Source organism: Canis lupus, chromosome X (genome assembly GCF_011100685.1).
Source record: "Canis lupus familiaris isolate Mischka breed German Shepherd chromosome X, alternate assembly UU_Cfam_GSD_1.0, whole genome shotgun sequence".
Lineage (NCBI taxonomy): Eukaryota > Metazoa > Chordata > Mammalia > Carnivora > Canidae > Canis > Canis lupus.
In genome coordinates, this window is record NC_049260.1 from 55,002,270 (window position 1) to 55,015,048 (window position 12,779).

Consider the following 12,779-nt stretch of genomic DNA (forward strand, 5'->3'; position numbering starts at 1 on the left):
TGCTGGGTCGTAGGGCAGGTATATTTTTAACTGTTTGAGGAACCTCCACACAGTTTTCCAGAGTGGCTGCACCAGTTCACATTCCCACCAACAGTGTAAGAGGGTTCCCTTTTCTCCGCATCCTCTCCAACATTTGTTGTTTCCTGCCTTGTTAATTTTCCCCATTCTCACTGGTGTGAGGTGGTATCTCATTGTAGTTTTGATTTGTATTTCCCTGATGGCAAGTGATGCAGAGCATTTTCTCATATGCATGTTGGCCATGTCTATGTCTTCCTCTGTGAGATTTCTGTTCATGTCTTTTGCCCATTTCATGATTGGATTGTTTGTTTCTTTGGTGTTGAGTTTAATAAGTTCTTTATAGATCTTGGAAACTAGCCCTTTATCTGATATGTCATTTGCAAATATCTTCTCCCATTCTGTAGGTTGTCTTTGAGTTTTGTTGACTGTATCCTTTGCTGTGCAAAAGCTTCTTATCTTGATGAAGTCCCAATAGTTCATTTTTGCTTTTGTTTCTTTTGCCTTTGTGGATGTATCTTGCAAGAAGTTACTATGGCCGAGTTCAAAAAGGGTGTTGCCTGTGTTCTTCTCTAGGATTTTGATGGAATCTTGTCTCACATTTAGATCTTTCATCCATTTTGAGTTTATCTTTGTGTATGGTGAAAGAGAGTGGTCTAGTTTCATTCTTCTGCATGTGGATGTCCAATTTTCCCAGCACCATTTATTGAAGAGACTGTCTTTCTTCCAATGGATAGTCTTTCTTCCTTTATCGAATATTAGTTGCCCATAAAGTTCAGGGTCCACTTCTGGATTCTCTATTCTGTTCCATTGATCTATGCGTCTGTTTTTGTGCCAGTACCACACTGTCTTGATGACCACAGCTTTGTAGTACAACCTGAAATCTGGCATTGTGATGCCCCCAGATATGGTTTTCTTTTTTAAAATTCCCCTGGCTATTCGGGGTCTTTTCTGATTCCACACAAATCTTAAAATAATTTGTTCTAACTCTCTGAAGAAAGTCCATGGTATTTTGATAGGGATTGCATTAAACGTGTATATTGCCCTGGGTAACATTGACATTTTCACAATATTAATTCTGCCAATCCATGAGCATGGAATATTTTTCCATCTCTTTGTGTCTTCCTCAATTTCTTTCAGAAGTGTTCTATAGTTTTGAGGGTATAGATCCTTTACATCTTTGGTGAGGTTTATTCCTAGGTATCTTATGCTTTTGGGTGCAATTGTAAATGGGATTGACTCCTTAATTTCTCTTTCTTCAGTCTCATTGTTAGTGTATAGAAATGCCACTGACTTCTGGGCATTGATTTTGTATCCTGCCACGCTACCGAATTGCTGTATGAGTTCTAGCAATCTTGGGGTGGAGACTTTGGGGTTTTCTATGTAGAGTATCATGTCATCGGCGAAGAGAGAGAGTTTGACTTCTTCTTTGCCAATTTGAATGCCTTTAATGTCTTTTTGTTGTCTGATTGCTGAGGCTAGGACTTCCAGTACTATGTTGAATAGCAGTGGTGAGAGTGGACATCCCTGTCTTGTTCCTGATCTTAGGGGAAAGGCTCCCAGTGCTTCCCCATTGAGAATGATATTTGCTGTGGGCTTTTCATAGATGGCTTTTAAGATGTCGAGGAATGTTCCCTCTATCCCTACACTCTGAAGAGTTTTAATCAGGAATGGATGCTGTATTTTGTCAAATGCTTTCTCTGCATCCAATGAGAGGATCATATGGTTCTTGGTTTTTCTCTTGCTGATATGATGAATCACATTGATTGTTTTACGGGTGTTGAACCAGCCTTGTGTCCCAGGGATAAATCCTACTTGGTCATGGTGAATAATTTTCTTAATGTACTGTTGGATCCTATTGGCCAGTATCTTGTTGAGAATTTTTGCATCCATGTTCATCAGGGATATTGGTCTGTAATTCTCCTTTTTGGCGGGGTCTTTGTCTGGCTTTGGAATTAAGGTGATGCTGGCTTCATAGAACGAATTTGGAAGTACTCCATCTCTTTCTATCTTTCCAAACAGCTTTAGGAGAATAGGTATGATTTCTTCTTTAAACGTTTGATAAAATTCTCCTGGGAAGCCATCTGGCCCTGGACTCTTGTGTCTTGGGAGGTTTTTGATGACTGCTTCAATTTCCTCCCTGGTTATTGGCCTGTTCAGGTTTTCTATTTCTTCCTGTTCCAGTTTTGGTAGTTTGTGGCTTTCCAGGAATGCGTCCATTTCTTCTAGATTGCCTAATTTATTGGCGTATAGCTGTTCATAATATGTTTTTAAAATCGTTTGTATTTCCTTGGTGTTGGTAGTGATCTCTCCTTTCTCATTCATGATTTTATTAATTTGAGTCTTCTCTCTCTTCTTTTTAATAAGGCTGGCTAATGGTTTATCTATCTTATTAATTCTTTCAAAGAACCAACTCCTGGTTCTGTTGATCTGTTCCACAGTTCTTCTGGTCTCGATTTCGTTGAGTTCTGCTCAAATCTTTATTAACTCCCTTCTTCTCTTGGGTGTAGGATCTATTTGCTGTTTTTTCTCTAGCTCCTTTATGTGTAAGGTTAGCTTTTGTATTTGAGTTCTTTCCAGTTTTTGAATGGATGCTTGTATTGCGATGTATTTCCCCCTTAGGACTGCTTTTGCTGCATCCCAAAGATTTTGAACGGTTGTATCTTCATTCTCATTAGTTTCCATGAATCTTTTTAATTCTTCCTTAATTTCCTGGTTGACCCTTTTATCTTTTAGCAGGATGGTCCTTAACCTCCATGTGTTTGAGGTCCTTCCAAACTTCTTGTTGTGATTTAGTTCTAATTTCAAGGCATTATGGTCCGAGAATATGCAGGGGACAATCCCAATCTTTTGGTATCGGTTCAGACCCGATTTGTGACCCAATATGTGGTCTATTCTGGAGAAAGTTCCATGTGCGCTTGAGAAGAATGTGTATTCAGTTGAGTTTGGATGTAAAGTTCTGTAGATATCTGTGAAATCCATCTGGTCCAGTGTATCATTTAAAGCTCTCGTTTCTTTGGAGATGTTTTGCTTAGAAGACCTATCGAGTATAGAAAGAGCTAGATTGAAGTCACCAAGTATAAGTGTATTATTATCTAAGTATTTCTTCACTTTGGTTAATAATTGATTTATATATTTGGCAGCTCCCACATTCGGAGCATATATATTGAGGATTGTTAAGTCCTCTTGTTGAATAGATCCTTTAAGTATGATATAGTGTCCCTCTTCATCTCTCACTACAGTCTTTGGGGTAAATTTTAGTTTATCTGATATAAGGATGGCTACCCCTGCTTTCTTTTGAGGACCATTCGAATGGTAAATGGTTCTCCAACCTTTTATTTTCAGGCTGTAGGTGTCCTTCTGTCTAAAATGAGTCTCTTGTAGACAGCAAATAGATGGGTCCTGCTTTTTTATCCAGTCTGAAACCCTGCGCCTTTTGATGGGGTCATTAAGCCCGTTCACATTCAGAGTTACTATTGAGAGATATGAGTTTAGTGTCATCATGATATCTATTCAGTCTTTGTTTTTGTGGACTGTTCCACTGAACTTCTTCTTAAAGGGGAATTTTAAGAGGCCCCCTTAAAATTTCTTGCAGAGCTGGTTTGGAGGTCACATATTCTTTTAGTTGCTGCCTGTCTTGGAAGCTCTTTATCTCTCCTTCCATTTTGAATGAGAGCCTTGCTGGATAAAGTATTCTTGGTTGCATGTTCTTCTCATTTAGGACCCTGAATATATCCTGCCAGCCCTTTCTGGCCTGCCAGGTCTCTGTGGAGAGGTCTGCTGTTACCCTAATACTCCTCCCCATAAAAGTCAGGGATTTCTTGTCTCTTGCTGCTTTAAGGATCTTCTCCTTATCTTTGGAATTTGCAAGCTTCACAATTAAATGTCGAGGTGTTGAACGGTTTTTATTGATTTTAGGGGGGGATCTCTCTATTTCCTGGATCTGAATGCCTGTTTCCCTTCCCAGATTAGGAAAGTTTTCAGCTAGAATTTGTTCAAATACATATTCTGGCCCTCTGGCCCTTTCGGCGCCCTCGGGAACCCCAATTAAACGTAGGTTTTTCTTCCTCAGGCTGTCGTTTATTTCCCTCAATCTATCTTCATGGTCTTTTAATTGTTTGTCTCTTTTTTCCTCAGTTTCCCTCTTTGCTATCAACTTGTCTTCTAGGTCACTCACTCGTTCTTCCACCTCGTTAACCCTCGTCGTTAGGACTTCTAGTTTGGATTGCATCTCATTCAATTGATTTTTAATTTCTGCCTGATTAGCTCTAAATTCTGCAGTCATGAAGTCTCTTGAGTCCTTTATACTTTTTTCTAGAGCCACCAGTAGCTGTATAATAGTGCTTCTGAATTGGCTTTCTGACATTGAATTGTAATCCAGATTTTGTAACTCTGTGGGAGAGAGGACTGTTTCTGATTCTTTCTTTTGAGGTGAGGTTTTCCTTCTAGTCATTTTGCTCAGTGCAGAGTGGCCAAAAGCAAGTTGTATTGGGAAAAAGAGAAAAAGAGAGGAGAGAAAGAAGGAAAGAAAAGAGAAAGAGAAAAAAAAAGGGAAGAAAAAGAAAAAAAAACGAAAAAAAAAAGAAGAAAAAGAGAAAGAAAAAGAAAGGAGAAAAAAAAGGGGGTGGGGGAAGGAAACAAATCAAAAAGCAAAACAAAACAAAAACAAAAACAAACAAACAAAAAAAGAACCACCGGGGAGTATCTTCTGATTCTGTGTACTTTAAGTCCCTTGGCTTCTCCTGGAAGTTGTCCGTCTAGCTGGTGTTCTGGGGGAGGGGCCTGTTGTGCTGGTTTTCAGGTGTTAGCAGTTGGGGGAGCTGCTGTGCCCCTGCCTGGTGCAGGGCTCAGTGGGGGTTGTTTGCCCCGTGAGGCCGCAGGAGGAACAGCCCCAGTGGCGGGGCAGCTCTGGAAACCTGGATTCAGCTCCGGCAGGAACTCCGTCTGCAGGGCCTGGAGGCTCCGGGGCGGGGCCGCTGATCTGCTCACCTGGGTCAGGAGCGTCCTCGCTGTCCTGGGCCCTCCCGGCCTCTGCCTGTCCCGGGGGAGGCGGGATCCTGGGCTGTGTCCCGGCGCCCTGTGCTCCGGAGCCTGCGCTGTTGGATTCGCGCTCCCGGGCCGCGCAGCCCCCTCCGTGGAGCCGCCGCCCGAGCCCCTCCGAGCTGCTCCTGGAACCGCGCAGCCCCCTCCGCACGGAGCCTCTTCCTCTGCCCGAGCCCCTCCGAGCTGCTCCCGGGGCCGCGCAGCCCCCTCCGCGGAGCCGCCGCCCGAGCCCCCCGAGCTGCTCCGGGTCCCGCCGGGTCCCGCCGTGCGCGCTGCAGCCCTTAGGGAGCTCGGCGCACTCTCCTGGGCGCGCAGTTGCTGTTAGTGTCCCAGGGAGCCCGAGGGCATCCCCGCCCTCCTGGGTCCTGTTCCACCTCCCCGCGAGCCCCTTTCCGCCCGGGAAGGTCGGTGCAGCTCCTGCTCCTCCGGGACGGGGCTCTCCTGTCCTGGGGACACTCGCCCCGGCCTCAGCCCGGCTCCTCGCGGGGCCCCTCCCCCTTGGAGGCCTTTGTTTCTTTATTTCTTTTTCCCCGTCTTCCTACCTTGATAGAAGCGCGAACTCTTCTCACTGTAGCATTCCAGCTGGTCTCTCTTTAAATCTCAGGCCGAATTCATAGATTTTCAGGATAATTTGAAGGTTTTCTAGGTAGGTTGGTGGAGACAGGTGATTTGGAGACCCTGCTCTTCCGCCATCTTGCTCCTCCCCCCTAAGGTATTTTTATATATATATATAAAGGCTAGAATATGTAAATGTCCAGATATATAATGTGTAAATGTCTAGAAAGTGTCTGATAGATCTGGACCAGGCTGATAACAGTGGTTACTGGATAGGGGACTGGGATTTTGGAAGAGTAGGGCAGTAGAGAGAATTTGCCCTTTATAAGTATTATCTGGCTTTTTTACCTCAGTGTTTTCATGTGTTACTTCCCTAATATAATCATGTACACGTTATTGCTGGTTTAAATATGCAGGGTAACTATAAAGCAATGAGACTGATTTTCATTGGATACTAGAATGACTCAATAGATTTTGTGGAAAAGAGCTCTTGCCTGCTTAGAAAGCTCTTGATACAGCCCCATCTGACCTGCCTCTTTGTGTCATTTCAATACTGGTCTAAGGCCTGCACATAATCTTGGCTACCAACCACTCATTCAGGCAGTTTCCTTTAATTTTTTGGTTATGAGAACAGGAAGGAATCTATTGGGTTTTCCTAATCTTGGAAACTACTAAAATTCAGTTTCTGGGGCAGCCCCGGTGGCGCAGCAGTTTAGCGCCGCCTGCAGCCTGGGTTGTGATCCTGGAGATCCAGGATCGAGTCCCACATCGGGCTCCTTGCATGGAGCCTGCTTCTCCCTCTGCCTCTCTCTCTCTCTCTCTCTCTCTCTGTGTGTGTGTGTGTGTCTCTCATGAATAAATAAATAAAATTTTAAAAATAAAATAAAATAAAATAAAATTCAGTTTCTGGAATTCATTTCCTAAATGCATGCAGTGCTACAGTTGGTATTGAATATATATTGAAAGTTCTGGATAGAAGAATGTTTGTGCAGCCCTTTACTATTTACAAAATCTCGTTTATCTTATTTGATCTTCCCAACAAGCCTGTGAGGTAAGTGGTACTGTTAATAGTTTACATAGATAGGGAAACTCTCAGGGGTCCCAAAGACCACCCCCAGCATTTGACAATTTGCCAGGATAACTCAAAGGACTCAGCATATAGTCATACAGCTATGAGTTACTACAGTGGAAGGATACAAAACAAAATTAGCAAAGGGAAAAGGCACCTGGGGCAAAGTCTGAAGGAAACCAGATGCAAGCTTCTTTTTCCAGTGGAGTAACATAATATGTATTTAATTCCTCTAGCAATAGGTTGTGACAACATGTGTGAAATGTTATCTATCAGGGAAGTTCTCTGGAGTCTAGTAGGAGTCCAGGGATTTTTTTAAGGTCTTATTTTAATTCCAGTTAGTTAACATACAGTGTTGTAATTAGTTTCAGATGTAGAGTACAATTCCATACATCACCCAGTGCTCATCAGGATCACTGTCACCCATTTCTTTTTTTTTTTTTTTTTTATCCATCACCCATTTCATGCATCCTCCCACCACCTCCCCTCTGGTAACCATCAGTTTGTTCTCTATGGTTAAGAGCATGTTTCTTGACATAATGAGACATAATGACATAATCTTATCAAAAGGATGGGAACCCTACCAAAACCCAAGTTCACACACCTGAGCCAAAGGCCAGTCTTACAAGCAGCTCTTTTTAAAAACAGCAATCTCAGGCCTGCTATATGAACTCTTTTCTGCATAGAAACTAAGGCTAAACAGAGATGAAATGACTTCCCTTAAGATATTTAGATATTAAGTGCTAGACTCAAGGTTCAAACCCAGGCTTTTGGATTCCAAATTTATACTTTTCCCACTACAGAACTTTTAATCTCCTTAAATCGAGTACAGATGTTTTTAGTTTGTGATTGAAGTGGTAAAATTGAATACATAGTTCCTTTAAGATGTGGAATGTTGAAGTGATTGACTTTAAGTGATTTTCTTCTTGTGCTTTTTAATGCTTTCTCTCTGACCTATAACATTTCTAGGATAACATAAAAAATCTAGAATTGGAAGTCATCAATCTGCAAAAGGAAAAAGAAGAATTGGTTTTTGAACTTCAGACAACGAAGAAGGATGTCAACCAAGCCAAGTGAGAAAACATCCAATAACTATTATTTCAAGTCCCTACTATGTGTGAGGAGTTATAGAGGAAATAAGTAAGAGAACCATTTCCTGTCCCCACAGGATTTATACCTAGTTGTGGAGAGGAGATCTAAACAAAAGAAAAGAAATTGAGATTTTAAACAAGACCTCATGATGAGTAAAAGAATGCCATAACAGGGATCCCTGGGTGGTGCAGCAGTTTGGCGCCTGCCTTTGGCCCAGGGCGCTATCCTGGAGACCTGGGATCGAATCCCACGTCGGGCTCCCGGTGCATGGAGCCTGCTTCTCCCTCTGCCTCTCTCTCTCTGTGACTATCATAAATAAATAAAAATTTTAAAAAAAAAGAATGCCATAACAGCATATGATTAGTAGCTAGATAAATTTCCTAGGAAGTAATAGCTTTAAGAATTCAGAGTCAGGAGATAATAGTTTAGGCTGGCATGATCGAGAAAGGCTTTATAAGCAGTTAGATTTTGAGCTGGATTTTGAAAGATTATAAGACCTACCAGACAGCTACAGTTTCTTTGTCCCTGTACTGATGGCAGATTAGCTTGTGAATAGAGTTAATGTCCAGGCTAGTAAATGAAAAACCAATCTAGCCATCCCTTAGTCAGTTAAGAGTAAAACCAAGACTGGGTGACTCAGTCGGTTCTGTGTCCGACTGTTGATCTCAGCTCAGGTCCTGATCTTGGGGACATGAGTTCAGGCCCCACTTTGGGCTCTACACTGGGCATGGAGCCCACTTTTTAAAAAAGAATAAAACCAAGACAGATAACCAGAATATCCTACTCTTCCTCAGACCTCTTCCTTATTGACTACTCTACCTTCTTTTTACTCAGTGATTCTATTATACCTCTGTTGAGTCTAAAGTTCATGTTCTTAAATGTTATGCTGAATGTTCGCTTTCTGTCTCAGACTAGTGTAATAGTCCTCAGAATTATTTCTTTACAGCTAAACTAAAGTGAAATATCTTCAAAGAACCATCCTTTTAACATAGTGGTGGGGAGTGATGTCATTTGAGTCGAATGCATTGTTAGAAACTCAAAAAATTTGTTGTTTACTCTTTATATTTAGCTCCCATTATTGAGACAATTTTGGTTGTTTGGGTGGTTATTCTTTATTTAAAGATGGCTATGTGACTGATCACCTATGATATATATATAATATATATATTAGATATATATATATATCTCCCTGTGAACCTGGGAGTCTAACACTATGTCTTTTGAAGTCAAGTTTTGCTGCTGCTAGTCTTCATTCCTATAGCATCTGTTTTTAGGTTGAGTGAGCGCCGCCGTAAACGTCTCCAGGAGCTAGAGGGTCAAATGGCTGATCTGAAGAAGAAGCTGAATGAACAGTCCAAACTTCTGAAGCTGAAAGAGTCCACAGAGCATACCGTTTCCAAATTGAACCAGGAAATACGGGTAATAAGCTCTCATCCTTGGGTTTATTTCATTAAAACTTACAAACATAGGTGTTCCATTTAGAATTATACTACAGAGGTGTTGTCAGATGAGAAAGTAGCAGGCAGGACCATCATTTCAAATGTGTGACTCTCCACAAATGTCCCTTTTATGGGACATTGTCTTGGTAGTCATCTAGAATCTGAATAACAAAACCTGGCTTTAACATTCAGAGTTTAATGTTAAAGTCTCTGAAACCAAAGGAGAAAGATACCTTAATATTTTGTCATGATATCCTGACCACCTTCCGTGATAATGCTGAATAATTCTGTAAAGTAGTTACAAAGTGATGACACCTGGAAATTATTTTCAGTTATTGAACGTTCGACTTCTGACATCTAGAAAGTGGAGTCACAAGCCACTTATACCGAAACCTTTAGAATACAATGGTTGCTAGGTGGATTTGTCCTTGAGGCTTAGTAGATATTTCCTTGAAATTTCATTTACATACAAAGAATTTAGGGCTGGATTTAGCTCTTTGTACATTTTTTAAAGTTTCTTCAGCATGTTCGTTTGTGCAGTCTATACTTGGAAACCTTGTGCAAGCATAGCAAGGGGTATTGCAAGCCTAATCAGAAAATCTGTTGGCAGCCTTCTCAGTTTAGCTCTGGGTTTTCTCTCTTAATAGTTAGTCTATCCATCTGCATATCAGCCTAGAATAACTGTAGATGACTAATACTTGTACTGGGTTTTGTTTTTACAGGTGATGAAAAGCCAGCGGGTACAGTTAATGCGTCAGATGAAAGAGGATGCTGAGAAGTTTAGACAGTGGAAACAACAAAAAGACAAAGAAGTTATCCAGTTAAAAGAAAGGGTAAGTAACTATAACCTTCCAAAGGCCTACCTAATAAACCCTTCTCTGGGCTGACTAACATTGAAACTTTTCTTCAAAAAGCTGGTTATCTCCAAAAATGTGACACATTCATGAATTTTAACAAGGATTTCTTAAACGTCCACTATATTTAAGGTACTATGCACTAGATACCATGGAAAAGAGAAAGATGAGTAGTATATGAGCTCTACCCTTGAAGAATGTCTTATCTAGAGGGGAAGGTGAGACATAAGCACAGTTTTCTTTAATTCAAGGAATAAAGAAATCTGTGCTTTATGAATGGCCTAAAATACCAATGTAATTAAGAAAAGAAAGCATATTTCCAATTAGAGTGAAAAGATGACAGCTGAACAGGCCTTGAATGATAGGGAGGATTTTGATAGAGACAAGTGCAAGGCATTCTAGATAGATGGAACAGCAAGAGCAAAGACACAGGTGACAACTTTGTAAGCTATTCAAGGAAAGATGAATGGTCCTAGTGAGACGAAGGATGGTAGGAGATTCCATCAGAAACACAATGAAGCTAGATTGTTAAAGATTTCAGAAATGTGAACTTTATTTTGTTAGCAATGTAAAGATTTTTAAGGTTTTTGAGAAACAAAGTGGTATCAGCCAAGTACTGCTTTAGAAAGATACATCTGAGAGTAATGTGTTTAACAAACTGAAGTACTGAGAAACTAGAGGCCAGAACAGAATATTTTTTAAAGATTTTATTTATTTATTAATGAGACACACACACACAGAGAAAGAGAGACAGAGACAGAGACACAGGCAGAGGGAGAAGCAGGCTCCATGCAGGGAGCCTGATGTGGGACTCAATCCTGGACTCCAGGATCACACCCTGGGCCGAAGGCAGATGCTAAACCTCTGAGCTACCCAAGGATCCCCCCAGAACAGAAGTTAAGAACATGTTACATCATCCAGGAAGATAGTAAGGGCTTGAATTACAGTAGTAACAGTATTCTTAGAAAGGACATTGATACAGGGAAATTTTTAGAATTGGCCAGAATGTGATACATTGGGTCAAGAAATAAGGAGAAGCACTTTTCAAATAGTTGCATGAGGAGCTTTGTGAACACTCTTTTCCACAAAAGAAATGTAAGTAGTGAAATTTATAAAAACAGCCCTTGAAAGTCTCTATATGTCCTGAGGGCATATAGCAAAGAAACTGTATTCAAGAAATCTAGATCTCAGTAAGATGCAAGAGTCTGTGGCACTTGAGCCACAATCAGCTCACTCCCCTCATTCCTCAACTTCCAGTCTGTGGCTATGGTTTCTTCTGTTTCATCCCCCACAGCTTCATGTTGCTGAAGTTCTATTTCAGGCAAGAGCAACCAAGATGGTCTGGGGATCCTTTCTTCTACCTAGCCCCCATGTGTAGGATGGAAACTGCTCCTGCTACAGAAGACCAGGAATACTGGGGCCTGATTACCCCAACCCAATCATAGGATATAGATTCCATGTCAGGAGAGGCAAGTCAAGAAAAATAGAGTATACTGACCCTGCCCAGCACCCTACTCACAGAACAGAGAAGTAACTCAGAGAAGTGCATACTATCCCCACTCCCAGTCTTGAGCAGTAATACAGAGGTTCCCCAGGGGTGATGGGGAGCATTGGCATTGGAACAGTCATAGGAATGCAGCCCTCCCTAAGGTGCTCTCTTTATTTGGGGACAGAGTTTGGGGAAGTTAAAACCTAAAGGAGCTATCAAAAATAATGGAAATTTTGGTAGTGAGCAATTAAGAGACTGGTAGCTCCATGAGAACAATAAGTAAAACAATAGTAAAAATATTCAAAAACATAATGGCTGAAAAATTTCTAAATTTGCTACAAAATATCTACACATCTAAGAAGCTCAGTGAACTCCAAAATAAATGGAAAGGGAACCACACCAAGACACATTATGTCAAAATGATGAAAGACAAAAGACAAAAAAAACTTGAAAGCAAGATAAAATGACTCATCACATACAAGCAACCCCCCAAAAAATAACAGCTGAATGCCATCAAAAACAATGGAGGGCAGAAGACAATGGGAAAACATATTAAAAGTGCTGAAGTAAAATAATATCAACCAAGAATTTTACAGACAACGAAATTTTCTTTCAAGATTGAAGACAAAATAAAGACATTCCCAGATAAACAAAAGCTAAGTGATTTTGTTTTTAGCAGACCTACCTTATAAGAAATACTAAAAGAACTTTAGTCTGAAAGCAAGTGATACCAGATAGTAATTTGAATCTACACACACACACGCACGCACACACACAGAGAAAACACAGAGTACCAGTAAAGATATTATGTAGGTAATTCTAAAAGACAGTATTATAATTGTGTATTTCTTCTCCCTTCTCTTAACTGACTTATTTTTTTTAAGATTTTATTTATTCATGAAAGACAGAGAGAGGCAGAGACATAGGCAGAGGGAGACGCAGGCTCCCTGCAGGGAGCCCAGTGTGGGACTCAATCCCAGGACCCTGGGATCACATCCTGAGCCAAAGGCAGATGCTCAGCCACTGAGCCACCCAGGTGCCCCCTCTTAACTGATTTAAAAAGCAATTATATAAAATAATATTTATATAATTGTATTGATGAGTCTATAACATATAGAAATCTAACATATTTGACAAAGGAGGTAGCTGGGAGCAAAGTTGTATTTGAGTAAAGAAATGGCATCAAATGGTAACCGGAATCTATAGGAAGAAATGAGAACCAG

General features: G+C 40.9%; 1 protein-coding gene across 3 annotated transcripts in view; it reads left to right on the forward strand.

Annotated features, from left to right (window-relative positions):
* KIF4A (kinesin family member 4A) overlaps nucleotides 1-12,779 on the forward strand; it is a 125,218-nt gene that overhangs the window by 70,102 nt on the left and 42,337 nt on the right. For all 3 annotated transcript variants that reach the window (XR_005386308.1, XM_038587623.1, XM_038587624.1), the window contains exons 16-18: nucleotides 7,652-7,755; nucleotides 9,049-9,193; nucleotides 9,936-10,046. Coding sequence is in view for 2 of the 3 variants with exons in the window: in XM_038587623.1 (XP_038443551.1) it covers nucleotides 7,652-7,755; nucleotides 9,049-9,193; nucleotides 9,936-10,046 (360 nt within the window). In the remaining variant the exon portion in view is untranslated. The remainder of the gene's footprint in view (nucleotides 1-7,651; nucleotides 7,756-9,048; nucleotides 9,194-9,935; nucleotides 10,047-12,779) is intronic.